Raw genomic sequence first — 16270 nt, 5'->3', positions numbered from 1 at the left:
TGGAAAATTGAGGACATTCTCTTTGATCATTGATTATTGGGGGGAGAGTGAAAAGGAAAGAATTGCTTTGATTTTAAGTAAAAGTACCAGGGTCTTCTAAAATAAGATGAAGGGTTAGCTATGAAAATGGCTAGTATGTGACACTTATTCTGATGTCATCGTCCAGTGTTTTCTTCTGGATTTACAAATTGCTTATTTCAAAGGATGCAAAGAAAATAGACTTAAAAAAATCTCTCTGTTGTAAGGATGTAGCCGATTGATTTGTTGTCTGGCCTTTTGCTGTTGTAAGCCCAGTGTTCTGGGACCAGATGCTATTGGATATCATTACCTCGATACAGGTTTGGTCTGTGGAGATAAGAAAATATTAACCATCAATCGGTAGTGTGTGCAAATATCCTGACAAAGGCCAGTGTCCTATGGGGAAAAATGGCTTTTATTGGAACAAAGTTTCCAGAAGAAGTTTTAGATTTAAACAGTATTTTCCTCCCTAGTCATAGGATTGAGCAATTACTGACACTGGAATGCTTGTAATGTTATATAATTAACAATGTGTGTCTAGGTACCTTTTACATTGTGCGTTAGTTTCCTTATGGCTAGATTATTGTGACTCCCATATTAGAAAAGAGAAACACTCGTCCTAGAAAAGTCACTGTCTCCCGAGTTCATGTGGCTGCTCCATTAGCGTCCTCCAGGGAAACAGGACCAAGAATGCATCTGTTTGTGCTGCCTAGTGTTTTGTCAATTTCACACAAGCTAGAGTCATTTGGGAGGCAGACACTGCAGCTTAGAAAATGCCTCTACCAATTAAAAGCCGAGCAAGCCTCAAGGAGTCAGCCAGTAGGTGGCACTCTTGCATGGCTTCTATGTCAGTTGTTCCTTCCTTAAACTCCTGCCCAGTCTTCCTCTCTATGTATTTATCTCTACGTCTTTGTCTCTAGTATTCCCAAGCTACAAGATGAAGTAAAACCTTTCTTTCCCAAATGTTTTTGTTCATCGTATTTTATCACAGCAATAGAAACCTAACTAAGACCCGGTCATTACCTATCTCTATACAGAAAGGTATTTATGTCTAGCAAGGGATTTTTTGTATGTTTTTAGCCTTGTGATTATGGAGGTTGTGAAGTTTTATTATTGTACATTTGCAAGTTGGAGATCCAGGGAAAACTCCATACAGTTGAAATCCTGAGAGTCAAGTCTACAATCCTGAGAACAAAAATTCACAAGGGAAAGAGAGGGTGGATATCAAGTAGTCTGGTAGAGACCATGTATCCTGCCTTGCTCTCCCTTTTTGGCCTGCTCAGGCCCTCTCCAGACTTCATGGTGTCTGATGACATTCTTTTGTATAATGACTTAAATTTAAATGAACATCTTCTCTAGAAACCTCCTTATACACTAACCCAGGAACAGGACTTGATTACTCAGGTTCCTGGGTGTCCCCTGAACAATGACGTTATGATCATAGCTAAATGCCAAAATCAAGGTTAAGGTGGACTTCATCCCAGTGCACAGTGTTTGCTTCTGAAACAAAAGCTCGAACAGGGCATGCTGGCTCATGCCCATATCCAGCATGTAAGAGTTAGCAGGAGGAACTACAGAGTGAGCCTTTGCCTCAAAAGCAAGAAAACATGTTTGTTTCTAATAAATCAACTGTGTATGTCTGGGTTTTCTCAGATGTGAACGTGTGTATGGGCTAACCTTGACACCACATGTGAACATAAATCTAAAGGGTGTTGTGAACAATGACAGCAAGTGGAATTGGGGTGTGGGGATGTCCTTCTGTCTATGTGTTGTTTCTATTGGTTAATGAATAAAGAAACTGCCTTGGCCTGTTGATAGTGCAGAACTTAGGTTGGCGGGAAAAACTGGACTGAATGCTGGGAGAAGGAAGGTGTAGGGGGAGATGCCATGGAGCCTCCAGAGATAAACCTGCTGAAATTTTGCTGGAGACCCATGACCTCGTAGCGATGCACAGATTAATGGAGATGGGTTAAACTAAGATGTAAGAGTTAGTCAATAAGAAGCTAGCGCTAATGGGCCAAGCAGTGATTTAATTGATACAGTTTCTGTGTGATTATTTAGGAGCTAAGCTAGCTGGGTGGCCGGGACCTGGGCAGCGGGATGAACAAGCAGCTCCCTCCTCCTACAGAATTATTTAGATACAGAAGGATAAAATGGAATGTGACATGCAGAAGCAAGTGCTGGCAAAAGGGGAATCTGGGTCAAGCTTCAGTTACTGCTCTGGGCTGGGAAGCAAGTCATTCCTGCTGCCTTATTCATTCGTTTTCCAAAAGATTTAAATACAGGATTTAGCCTGAAACCTTGAGCTGGCTTAGCGGTGAATGGCAGAGCTACAATGCCTGCCCCGCCCCCACCAGTTTTCTGGTTGGGGAAGGAGGCTTCATTCTTCATTCGCCCAAAGTCCGATGTTCTACAAGATCAGCACTGTTTCAGGAGGGCTTTTTTTTTTTTTTTAAAACAGCCATTTCATTTTTGGTGTGTAAGATTGGATTGACTTCTCGGTTACTGTCTAAGAAGGCTCAGCAATTGATGTGAACAAATAAACAATTTCTTGGCAATTCATTGACATTTTTATTACACAATCTTGGACAATTAATAAGACAAAAAGCTCCGTTCCCAGGAATATTCACCTGCAGAGTGTGCTTGGTCATTCTTGCGTGTCAAAAAGGGGCTGCTGAACTTGGAAAAGAAGGGGTTTCTGTGATATCTGATTTGTCCAACTTGACTGTTTTCATGTACAGAAAACAAATATAAATAACAGTTATCCTCAGTAGGAGAGTTTATAGTCACTGCGTAACAGTGTAAAAGGCTGCCGCTGAAGTGTGTGAGCTGAGCATCTCTCTTTGGGATCTTTTAGTTTATAGAACAGTGATGAAACCGGCATGTCAGTGGCGTTTTATGTTACGAATGAGATTTACAACAAAGCACATTTTTGCTGAGAGCTCATTAGGCATCTGGGTGTGTTTTTTTTTTGTTATTTTTCATTTGTTAAATAATCTTACCTCACAAATTAACATAAGATAGACTCTGAGGTCCCTATTTTACAAGTAAGGGACAAAAGATTGAATACCTAAGTTAAGGTTACTTAGTAAAAAGGAGACTAACAAAATCGATGTGAATTATAGAAAAGCATAGTCAGTGTTACTGAGCAGCTACTATGTGCCAGGCTGTATTATGTGATCTTAGACCTTAAGGAAAAGGTATGCCTTTGCTTCAGTAGGGTTATAGTTTATTTGTAGGTCATGGTAGTGAACAAATAAGTGTGCACTGTATAATATTTCACATTTCTGCCTATTTTAAAGGAAAAGATTAGGTAAGAGGACAGAGAGGCTTATGTGCACGGTGTAATGGGGAAATGGTTGCCCATGTGTGGTGACATTTAACCAAACATTAAAAGAAGAGGAAAGGAGGCGTTTTCAGGATTGTCCCTGGGACAATCACAGCCTGCTATAACTTGCCATTCAGTTCTAGAACAGTGTCTTTGGTCATTTATTATTTGCAGGATCATATAGCATCACCTTCTGGAAAGAGGAGTGTGGTGGTTTGAAAGAAAATGCCCCCCCCCAAAGGAGTGGCACTATTAGGAGCTGTGGTCTTGTTGGAGGAAGTGTGTCACTGTGGGCTTAGAGGTGTCTTTTGCTCAAGTTTCCCTCAGTGCGACACTCAGACTATTTCCTGTTGCTCTCTGATCAAGAAGCAGTCAGCATGATGTCTGCCTGCATGCCCCCATGCTCTTCACCATGATGATAATGGACTGACTAAATCTCTGAACTGTAAATGAGCCACCCCAACTAAATGTTTTCCTTTATAAGAGCTCTCATGATCAATGGTCACTGTGCCTCTTCACAGCAATAGAAACCCCAGCTAAGACAGGGACACACTGAGATACCACCTTGCTCCTTTTCCTCTAGGTTACCTGGGCTCCTTAGGCTTGTTAGCAAGCTTAGACTTCCTCAACTGGGTCATTATCCTCATTACTCATAACGATGCAAGCGGTGCACAGGAACTTCAGAAGGGCACATCAGAGCTCTCCACTGTTCATCACATAACAATCTGTGCTGGAAGGGGAGTGCAGGGTAGAAAGTCATCATCTCCTGGAACCTAAACAGGGAGGATGGTTAAACCGGAAGCTGATCCAGGATCTCAGCTGACAGGGGAACCTGGTGCAGATAGACAGGGGGCTCTCGAAGACTGTCACCTGATGAGAATGAGAATCAGGGTGGGGGTTAACTTACTTCCTTAACGTGATGTTAAGATGCATTTCCTAACACATTGTCGACTACAGGAGTTTGCAGGGTCTCATGGACAGGGAAAGTGAGCAATAACTTGTGCTCCAGCTCTGAGGCACCACCCGCCTGCTGATTAAAAACTCCAGACTGGTTTGTTGTCAGGTCATCAAGAGATCTGGGTCTGGTCCCAGGTTGCCTTCTGACATGCTGTATAACTCAGAGCCAATCTCTTTGCCTGTTTGCTCTCAGGAGGAGGACAAAAGATATCCATACATTACTTATCTCAAAGGAGTCCTTTAAAAAGACAAATGGCAGCACACACAGACACACACACACACACACACGAATGCACAAGCACATGCGTGTGTACACACACACACAAGCCTGAAAATGTTCCTGGTAAATGTGAGATGTAATTTGGAAAGGAAGCCAAGATTTTAAGTTACAGTCTACGTCATGGGCAGTGGGGTCTGTCTAGCAACAGTAGCAACTTTGGGGTGAAGAAGAAAAGGAGACAATAGTGAGCTGCTGGCTTCAGTGGGGTTGAATGGGGAGCCCGGAGTTCCCAGACTTTGGAAAGGTAATTTTCTGGTTTCCTATGCTGACTTGGTTGAATCTATGTAACTCTATCACCTAATCAGAATTTTGTCTGAATCCAGAATTTAGATCCATGACCTTAAAATTGCACCATGTAAATGACCTTCAGAATTAAAGACATAAAAATTTATTAGCATTGTGTCTATGCAGACCAGGCAACTATGAACTCAGAGATCCACCCGTCTCTGCTTCTCTAGTGCTGGCATTAAAGGTGTGTGCCACCACTCCCCAGCTAATTAGTTTTTAATGGGTGCTGAAGACTGGGGTTCCTGGATTCTTTAAGGTCTTGGGGGTACACCTGAACAAGGCTTAGAAGACTATATTAAGAAGTCTTTCTAGCTTTGGCTGTGGCACAGCTGCTCACAGAAGGTTATGGTGGGACAGTCCAGTGGATTTGCTCCAAGCTGAGGAGCTAAGCTTGAATCTCACTGGTCCCCTAGAATGCCTAAAGATGAACAGGGTTGCAAGTTCTTAATAGTCCACTGTGGCTATTGCTTGGTAACATGGGGGGGGGCAGGGCACACAGACTGACTCACAACCCCTCAGTCTCATTCATAGCTATTTGCCCACATTTCTGTCTATTTGTTACAGGTTGTGGGGAAGCTGCCGGGCATCTGTAAGATTCATACAAAGGAGGAGAAGCCCGACTTTGTTACTCTCTTACTCTCCCTGGGAATCAGCAGACAAAACAACAGTGGCCTATCTCTGCCATCCCAGAGACTTCTATCCCTTCTATCCTCATGCTATTCCCATGGTAACCCTCTGGGAGGGAGAGAAGGGATAGTGTGCCACAGAGAAGCTATTTTTAGATTCCGGACCAGATGCTTTGACAAATCTGTTGAGGGATAGAAAAATGAATCAAATATAGACAATGTTTTTTGATCAAAGAAATTCTCATTTAGAATTCATATTATAAAACTGGAAAATAAAAATAAGTAAAACTGGAAAATATCTTCAAAACTCAGCCCAAATATTCCTACCCCTAGGCAGGCATACCTCTAAGTTATACTTAACACCCTATTGTAATATATAACCATAGTCCCCAACCCCGATCTAGCCCATGTACATTCGTCTCTGCTCTCAGACTGAAGGCGTTGGCATTGAGATTGAATATAATTATTCAGAGTGTGGACTACATGATTCTGGGCAGACCCTTTGTTTAGACTGTGCCTCAGATATCAATGCAAACCTTAGCTGAGATGGGGCCACGGACCCAGACATGACCCTTGGCAGCCATTCTCTTCAGACCATATAAATCTTTTGTCTTTATCTCCATTCCATTGCTTTGAATGTGAAGAGGAGCAGCTAACCCAAGAGCGCCTGCTTTGTTCCTAAGAGTCTAAATTTAAAATGTGGAGTTGGTTTATTTCTGTGGTTGATTACCTTCATTTTCCCTTGATATTTTGTGTGTTTTCAATCGTAAACATTCCATACTGGAACTGCCTTTTCTCTGTTTAACTTTGAATACTGAGCTGCCATTTAAACCTTTCTCTGCCACGTCTACAGTCTCTCTCAGACTTCTCAGCAAACCAGCTAGACATATGTCATAATTGTCACATGTTACAGATAATAAAGCTCAGGCTTCCTAACTCATGGGCTTCCCAAGCACATACAGAGTCTGGGTCTGTACCTAACTGTATCTAATTGACAAGGTCCCGCTCTCTCTACTCTAGTAGTTTGTACTAAAATAGAAATTACATCTTGATGTTTCCGAACAGCCCGTGTATTAAAAGCTTGATTCCAAGAGAGGAGCCGTTAAAGGCTAGGCTCACAACCAAAATATAAGAGTAATATATTTAAAAGATAGAAGGCTTGAAGATGGACTTTTGATCGCTGAGGTGCGCCCTCTAGTGTTGTTACAGGTGGAACCACGGCCCCTTGCTCACTTTTGCCTCATAAAGTAAACTGTCCAACCCCACCACATATCCCACCATAGGCCCAAAGGAACTGAATCTGTCAGTCCGGGACTGAAACTTCTCAACCTGTGAACTAAAATAGACTTTTTCTCTTGCTTTCAGATACTTTGGTCCATATAAGGTTCTTTAAAGCATTTTTTTTAAAATTAGATAAAACCATTTACAAATAAGATAATCTCCTAAATTCAGAATTTTATATACAAAACAATTATGCTTGACAACACTAGGGTCACATGCCTACAACCTGATGACTTCCTGAACCATTTAATCTTTTATATGTCATTCTCCCTGTCTTTTCTCACCATGTTTTTCTTCCTCATGCCTTTACGGTTGTGAAATCGCCTCCTCCTGTTCCTTCCACGATTCTGTTCTGTTTGTAAGCTTAATTGTTATACTCTATTGGAGAGAAAAAGTCATCCCTATTATCTTTATTTTTTTTAATCTTTGATCACTTGATACGGGTACACAATGAAGAATGATCATGCGCCACTCCCAATGTGAGCCCTTCCCAATTCCAAGAGAGTCATTTGGTTTGAGAATGTGGCCGCTGTAGGTTTCCCATATTCCAGAGGATGGTCCCACTGTCATGCACATGTGGAGAACACATCTGGATTTAGTAGGTCATTCCTGTATCTTTATCAAAATTTGTCATCAGGGGAAAGTCCTCTCTTTCTTTGAGGGGAGGCCATCATATTAATATCCTTGTGACTTGGATTGATTTACTACTGTCTTTCCTTTTGTACACGGGAAGATCGATCTGACTTCTTCAAATCCAAAGTAGTGAAGCTCTGCGTGGCTGGTTTTAGCATTTAGTTGTCTGGAATAGTTTCTAATTTAATTTTTGACATCATAGGAATTTCACAAGGTGTGTTGTTGTCTTAAATAATCTTAACCCTGTTGTGTTAGTTGGTTTTACATGTCAGTGTGATGAAATGTCTACAATAATCAGCTTAATAGGAGGGAACATTTATTTCAACTCATGTTGCAGGACTTTTATTCCATGGTTGGAATGTAAGGAAGACTAAAGTTCTCGTTGGTTCACTCTGGCATTTCTGGGGCAGGGTTCCCAGGCGAGTGGCTTCAGGTGTCTGATTTATCAGAAAGCATAAAAAAGACTCTTAGAACAATTGTCACCTTGCCTTGGGGTATTGTTTGCCTCTACTGCTGTGTGTGCCAATACTCATTTTATTTTCAGTTCCCCAATTGGTCCCTCTGCCCCCTTGTGCTGGCTTCTAGAGACTTCCATTCTGTACCACCCAATCTGTATTCCCTGTGACAGGGCCTTTTCGTTGCATGTTGTAGTCCTGTCTCTCATCAACATCCACAGATGCTGTGCTGTTTCAGCTTCGGATCATCCTGTGGTTCAGATACTCTGGATCCTCTAAGAATTTCCACCTGGTTAAATGCTAACCTTTTTTTGCTTTGTAGCAGCGTCTCATCAGACATTCAGCCTTCTCCCTCCTGGATTGAAGAGACAGATACAGATATTGAACAACTTCTCTGTAATAAAAATTCAGCTGCTCATTACTTTACCACATGGTATCCCTTGTGTGTTTTCCATCAATAGTAAACTTATTTGACATGATATTTAGAAGGGAAAAACAGTCCAAACACATCACTTAAATTATGTTGTTATTTTTTGCTAAATTATTTTTTTCTAGACAGGGTTTTTCTGTAGCATTGGAACTAGCTCTTGTAGACCAGGCTGGCTTTGAACAGAGATTTGTTTGCTCCTGCCTCCCGAGTGCTGAGATTAAAGGCATGCACCACCACCACCTGGCGCTAAATTCTAAATTGCAATAATATGCCTCAGGTTTTTCTAAATTTTATTTATTTGTTTACTGTTTTATAAATTATTTTAAAGTTACCACACAAAGTAATTTGCTCTGTTGTGATTTTTCATTTACACACAAGCACGAATGCACGTACACACACGCACGCACACACACACACACACTTCTTTTTAAACATTTCTTTTGTGTATATATGTACCTATATGGAGGTCAGAGGAAAACTTGTGGGAGGTAGTTCTCTCTACCATGTGGGCTCCTGAGATAGAGCTGAGGTCATGGGGCATGGTGGCAAGTCTGTTAGGCCATCTAACTAGCACCACTATATTTTATTCTTATTTATTCTGATGTTGTGTGAATGTCCTTTGCCTCCTTCACCACCTAAATACTCGTTTATGCTTTTCTGTTCCATGTGTTCCATCTTCCTTCTTCACCTTTTATCATTTCTTTTGCCCTTTATATAATAAATAAACATGCACACATATGTAATCTAGATTCGGCATATGACAAAAACTTCTGGTTTCATCAACTCTTCTACTAGAGAACGCATGACTCCTGCTGGGCTGTGGTGGAGCACAACTTTATCTTAGCTTTCAGGAGGTAGAAGCTCCTCTGTGAATGTGGTGTCAGCCTGGTCTACAGCTCGAGTTGCAGGACAGCCAGGGCTACATGAAGAAACCCTGTCTAAAAAAAAAAAAACCCTACAAAAAAAAACAAACAAACAACAACAGCAACAAACATGACTCTTGAATTTACAAAGTGCCCATTCAACTTCTGTGAGTGTCTTTTATTAGTATATAGGATATTTACTCAAAGCTGTTCGTTGGAGCTGTGCACAGATAGTAAAATCTAAGCAAGTCAAAGCAAATAGATTGACACTGTTCTGCTTCCCTTCCAGCAACCATCAGCTGACCTGGAATTTGACCGGGTGGTGATTTACACAACCTGCCTTCGTGTGGTGAGAACAACCTTTGAGAGATGTGAACTGGTTAGAAAGATCTTCCAAAACCATAGAGTAAAATTCGAAGAGAAAAACATAGCTCTGAATGGTGACTACGGGAAGGAGTTGGACGAACGATGCAGGCGTGTCTCCGAAGCGCCTTCCCTCCCCGTTGTGTTCATTGACGGCCATTATCTCGGGGTAAGTATTCTGCAGAAGGAAACTGCCTTTGTCATATGTATCTAGAAACTGTATGAGATGATAACACGACCACCCAGACTTTTGCTATTTGGAGGAGCTCAGACCAAAAGGCTGGGAGTTTTATTTCCATTCCAAACAATGCCCTGCTATGTTGCCCATTCCCAGGGAAGCATGGTGAGATAAAATCAGTGTGAAATTGCTTTGCTGAATACCAATCCATTCCTGACATGCTCAGTTAACTTTGACTTTTAAAAGCTGACCCAAGATGAAACTACATTTTTAGTGTAAGCAAGAAAAATAGAATATTTATAAGAGGAACATTTGCAAATTTCCTTAATTCTCTGTAATCAAATATTCAGTTTCTTACCTAATGATACAAAAATGGCAGCTTTCCAATGAGGTCCGGAGCCAGAGTTTTATCTGCTTATTGTTTAATATCACTTTTTGAGTTTGGTAACGTGGCAGTGTGACAAAGATGCAGGCTTGCAGAAAGAACCCAACTTCCAGGAGAGCTACAAATATGCCTCCCTCCTTCTTGTTCTTTGATAACACTACTAGTGTTGTTGGCTCCCTTAGATCTATGCACACACTCGGGGAAAACACCCCAGGAGAGGCTTTTCAGAGGATGAGCCTAGGGGGCATATCAACCGCTGAGTGGTGCTGCCAACCAAATGATCCCTCATCAGAGATCAAAAACTTTCAAACCTTAGAAGGGTACTTGGATCTTGGTCACCCTCAGCGTCTGATCTTAACTTTTAACTTGGGATTAAAAGGGATTCCTGCTTGGTTTCCAGGACCTTGTGTTTCTTACCCTAACTACAGCCCTTGCTGTTAGAGACAGCCTGTTATCTAAGGGAAAGATAAATGTGATGAATCCAGGAATAGTTAGCTTTGGTGATGTACAATGTTATTTTAGACAGAACTGGAAAAGTACTACCTTTTGAAATAAAGGAATTTTGACTTGAATATTGATCATCTATCCACTGTATGTATACATTCTTAGGTCCCACAAAATAGTGGCTTTGGCAGTAGTGTTAAAAACAAGGACAGTGATGGCGATATCGTCTACTGCCTTCTCAGCCTTATGTTCGGCATATGTCTGACCCTCAGGATGCTCAACTCTCAGCCCTTCCCATGGCTATTGGAGAAGAAGCAAATCATGGACTCCAGGCAACATTGTTTTAAATCCTTGCTCTGATACTCATCATGTGACACACTGGGATGACAATAAGGCTGACCTCATAGGCTGATTGCAAGAATTTATAGAGAGGAACAATGCAGATTTACAAAAATTACTAAGAACTTCCTCTTTCCCAAAGTAGTAAAAGCCTTTGCTTCACGTAACATAGCTAACCAGAGGGAATGGATGGGATGTCTGACTTCCTAACCCTTGCTTTGTGAAAGACCCTTATACGGAAAGGGACTTTACTATGTAGAGCCAGCACTTAGGAGAGGGCTTGGCATGAAGTAGACGTTCCAGGGAACTAAGATTGGCTGGATCCATGACTTGTTATGCAGCTTCCTCACATTCAATTCTTCCCTCCCTGTCTTCCTCCATAAACAAAGGATAGGATCCATTCACCGGCAGGGGACTGTCACTTACAGGGATTGTAGACTGTGGCTGAGCATGTAGCTCCAGTGGAGAGTGCTTATCTAGTAACACAAAGCCCCGGGTTCCAGCCCAGCACTCCATAATATGGGGGTGGTAACACATGCTTGTAATTCTAGCACGGATACTGGGCAGGATTCAGAAGTTCAAGGCGCTCAGTTATGCAGTGAGTTTGAGGCTACTCCGGGATTCATTAGACTCCATCTTAAAACACAAGAACAAGAACAACATCAAAAACAACAACAACAAAAAACAGGCAAAGAAAGATAGATGGACACTTCTGTCTTTTAACTAGGGAAGTATTCTGATAATGTAAAATATGTTTTACTATATGTCTTAGTTAGAGTTTTACTGCTGTGAAGAGACCCCAGGACCATGGCAGCTCTTATGAAGGAAAGCAGTTAATTGGGGCTGGCTTATGGTTTGCAGGTCTAGTTGGTTATTGTCATGGCAGGAAGCATGGGAGAATGCCGGAGACATGGTACTTGAGAGGTAGCTGAGAGTTCTATCTCTGGATCCACAGGCAGCAGGAAGAGACAGTAAGCCCCTGGCCTTTGTTGGGGTTCTGAAATCTCAAAACCCACCTCCAGTGACACACTTCCTCCAACAAGACTATGCCTACTCTAACAGGCCAAACCTCCTAATAGTGCCACTCCCTATGTGCCTATGGGGGTCATTTTTGTTCCAACCACCATACTTTGTAAGTTTAATTACAGTGAAACTATAGGACTAAAATTAATTTAAACCTGCCAGTGTAGTTTTTATTTTTATTTTTTAACTCTTTGCTTTTTGGAGTCTAACACCCAGCTCCTAAATAAATACACGGAGACTTATTCTTACTTATGAATACCTGGCCAGCTCTAGTTTGGTTTGTTTCTAGTCAGCTTTTCTTAACTTAAATTATCCCGCCTGTCTACCCTTTGTCTCTGGGCTTTTACTTTTCTATACCTTTCTTTCCTTCTTACTCCATGGCTGGCTGTGTTATTGGGTGGCTGGCCCCTGTTGTCCTCCTCTCCTTTTCTTGCTCCTCCCTCTTCTCTTTTTCTCCTTGTATGTATTCTCTCTTCCTGGAAGCTCCACCTATCCCTCTCCTGCCTAGCTATTGGCCATTCAGCTTTTTATTAGACCAATCAGGTATCTTAGGCAGGGAAAGTAACACAGCTTCATGGAGTTAAACAAATGCAGCATAAAAGAATGCAACACATCTTTGCATCACTAAACAGATATTCCACAGCATAAAAGAAGGCAGCACAACCAGCTTCCTCAGATATGAGGTTGGCCCCACTCAGATGCTGCCCCACCCAATTGCCATTCAATGCAACAATGTCTGTAATGCTTCTGAGGCCATGTACCAGGCCATGGTACCTGATCTGCCATTTGTCTTTCAGATGGATGGACAGAGGTGATGGCTGCAAATGAGGTCATGATCCTGGCTCTTTCTCAGTTGTGTCTTCCCTCTGATCTTTCTGTGCACACTCAGCACTAAGCAGAGAGAGGCCACAGCGGGTAACTCCTCCGCTTCTGTAATTTCAATCTGCTGCTCTGCACGTGAAGGGAATCAGGAAATGGAGGCATTTTCTTCTTCCTTCTCAGAAGGGGAGAATGATTTCTAACCCCACAATTCAGGATGGTGGGGCCCTGAATAACTTGTATAACAGTCCTCCCAACCCAGCCAGCCATCATTTGCATCTCGATGCAGAACCAGCAGTGAAATACATTCCACTATAATGAGTTGTTGCTGCGCAGTTCATGGATCTGAAATGGAAGGATGCCCTCTGCTGGGTTTTGGCAGATTATGAAACATTGCTCTTAGGGAGGAAAATTTGGTTGCTGCTGCTGCTGACTTCCTAACATCTGTGGTGCTTTAAACTGTCACAGGATGCCGTTTAAATGAGTTTTAAATTAGGTGAGTGAGAATGGGATTGTGGGATTGGGATGTGGGAATCATCTATACAGTACAACTTTCTTTAAAGAGGGATGAATTGAATAAAACAGCGAGAGAGAGAGAAAGAGAGAGAGAGAGAGAGAGAGAGAGAGAGAGAGAGAGAGAGAGAGAGAGAGAGAGAGAGAGGAGGAGAAGGAGGACAGGGCAGATGGAGAAGATTCAGACAGACTTCAGACAGAGAGATAGGGCAGGGAGAGCAGGGCAGTGTTTGGTAGCTTTCTTGCTGATTTACCATCATCACCAACACCTAGGTGGGTGATGCTGGCTGAATTAACTGTGTTCTTCCAAGAGAGGCCAGTGAACCCAAGAATGGGAGAAGCAAGAAAACTTTTCCTACAGTTCCTGACTCCACTAAAGCTAATAACTGAGGACTGAAAGACTTGATGAGAAAAAATTAGTTTAGTAAATAAAATTTTTACTGCCTAGGGATGCTTTCTGGCAGGGGGAATGAGGGTACATTCAGCTCAGACGTGGTTTCAACAATTCTTCTGGTGTTTTGCCATCAGAACATAGTTCCATAAAAAGATTATACTCTACAAACTTAGTCTTAAGTAACCTTAGACATTCCACTAAGGAATGGACTAGCAATCATGATTTTTCTGCACCAACCATCAAATCTACAATGGAAATCTAAAAAGTTCACATTGGAATGGAGCTACAAACAAAAATGAGCACAAAGGGCATCATGGAAAACAGCCATTGATCTACAGAGACCTCTTTAAGAAGCTGATGCTGAGGTCTCACAGCCAATAATTCGCTATCTACTTAAAGTATCGCATTGCTTCGTTTAAGAATGAAGACATTTACTGTTGAGCTCAGCTTTTCACCCTAGGAATAGAGACTCCAGGAACATTTCTAAACATTTCTAAGGATTACTCTTGAAGTGCAGCAAGAAAAACTATAAAGAAAGTATTCCGGTAGGAGCTTCACAGTTCATGTCTTTGGTTGTATTTACAAAGGAGGTAACAAGTCTTTAAAAGGATGTTATAAAAGAGACAGTGATTTCAGTGATTAAAGTTGCTTTAGAATGAACAGGGGATTTTTGTTAGGGGTTGGTGTAGACTGAGTGGGCAGTGAATGTGGAGTGATGTGCAGGTATCCTGGGCGTTCCCACTCTCCAGCTCTATTCACTGGCTGACTTTCCCAGAACAACTGCTGGTCCAGCAAGCTCCATCCATGGAATGTATAAGTAGCACCAAAAAGAAAAAACTTAAAGATCATATATATTTGGTCATCAGTAAAGACTAAAGACTTCAACTGAGAACAAAGCACCCAAATGTTTTTTCTTTAAAATTTTTAAAATTAAGACATACTTACATCACTTCCCTTCTTCCTTGTCTCCCTCTAACTTCCCATTTCCTCTTCACTCCCTCTCAAACTGATGACCTCTTCATTGTTATCATATTTATATTATTTATTCCTACCTGAACACTCATACTTAACAGTTTGAGGCTAGGACTCACATAAGTGAGAAGATTCAGTATTTGTCTGTGTTTGGGTTACCTCCAAAAATGCTTTTAATTCTTTCCATTTTCTTGAAAATTGTGTAATTTTAGTTTACCTTATGACTGAATTTCATTAATTATATGTACAACTTTTTTTTCCTTTTCTTTTTGTCTTTTGGAGACAGGGTTTCTCTGTGCAGCTTTGGAGCCTGCTTGTAGACTAGGCTGGCCTCTAACTCACAGAGATTCTCCTGCCTGTACCTCCCGAGTGCTGGGATTAAAGGGATGCATCACCACTGCCTGGCTATGTACAATATTTCTATTATCCAAATACCTGTTGATGAATATTGAGAGAGTGCATTTCTGCTATGACTGGTTTGGTGACTAGAGCATCACCAAACCAGAATGTGCTGGTGTCTCTGTTGTAGGATACAGAGTCCCTTGGGTACACGCCCAGGAGAAGTATAGCTGGCTCATATGGCAATTCTGTTTTAGCTTGAGATGGCCTTCACAAGCTTCTCCAGAAACCAACTCTTGTGTACTAAATGCTCAAAGGACTTTCCAGCAGACCTTTCTCCGGTGAGCCCCAGTGAGCAAAGACCTCTGAGCCCTCTTCCTGTCACTTGTGCTTTGATGTCACTGACTTGACTAGAACATATAATCAAGTCCAGGTTGAAGATGGACATGGACTGTACTTCTTTACAGAGGACTGTCTGCCCCAATATTGTGCTATGCCTTAGGGCATACAATAAATATGTGCACATTTGGGGTCATACCTGCAGCAAATTAGGACTTTGCTTTATTTAACCCCAGGCTTTTGCCGGACCCAAATGTATTCACTCTTGCCCTGCATTTCCAGGTTGAAGGATACTTTTGTTTGATCAAAGCTATTAAAAATGTCCTACCCCTCTTGCTCATGACTTGTGTTTGGGCTTGCTACTGAACACCCAGCCTTGGGGATGTAAATTGAAGTACTATGTTTTCTCAAATTTCCACAAGCACACACCATCAACTTACCATTTCACTTTTTAATTCTATAATGTGGCCAGTGTTATGCCCAAATCCATGAAGACCCCGCACCAGCCAACAAGGAAACTGAGTCCCGTATGTAAAAGTAAAGAGCCTTTATTTTAACCAAGTTTGCAAACTTCGTCTCTCTGCATAGCCAACATATTGGAATAACCAGAGCCCTGAGCTCTGTTAGAATTGGGTTTTTATAGTAGTAAAGGTTTGGGTGAGGGGTCTCTGAGGTTTAGGACCCCTGATTGTCTGACATTTGTCTAGGGGTGTCCTGGTGAGTGTGCACTGGCAGGTGATCCTATCTACTGTGGTTGGAATGTTAGGCATTTCCTTTGAATGGTCTGTTCTTGGGCATGGTCCAGTCTTGGAACCAGGTATTGCCTCAGGGTAAACTACTGAGACTCAGGCCTCTTATTAAATTTATCGAGGTTGGAAAATGGGTGACCTGTTCATACTTAGCTTATCATGGCTGGCCCCACAGCCAGCAGCATCCTACTGTAGTATTGGCCAAATCTTCCCTTTCAGCTTTACAGTTTTATCTGCTTGTTACTCTTTCCCTC

At 41.8% G+C, this 16270-nt stretch overlaps 1 protein-coding gene across 1 annotated transcript in view; it reads left to right on the top strand.

Moving 5' to 3' along the window:
- Grxcr1 (glutaredoxin and cysteine rich domain containing 1) overlaps positions 1–16270 on the top strand; it is a 100511-nt gene that overhangs the window by 49171 nt on the left and 35070 nt on the right. Inside the window, exon 2 of the mRNA XM_075943350.1 lies at positions 9449–9691. Coding sequence (XP_075799465.1) covers positions 9449–9691 — 243 coding nt within the window. The remainder of the gene's footprint in view (positions 1–9448; positions 9692–16270) is intronic.

Source organism: Microtus pennsylvanicus, chromosome 12 (genome assembly GCF_037038515.1).
Source record: "Microtus pennsylvanicus isolate mMicPen1 chromosome 12, mMicPen1.hap1, whole genome shotgun sequence".
Taxonomy (NCBI): Eukaryota; Metazoa; Chordata; class Mammalia; order Rodentia; family Cricetidae; genus Microtus; species Microtus pennsylvanicus.
Note: the sequence above shows the minus strand (reverse complement) of the source record. Positions and strands in the feature narration are given on the sequence as shown.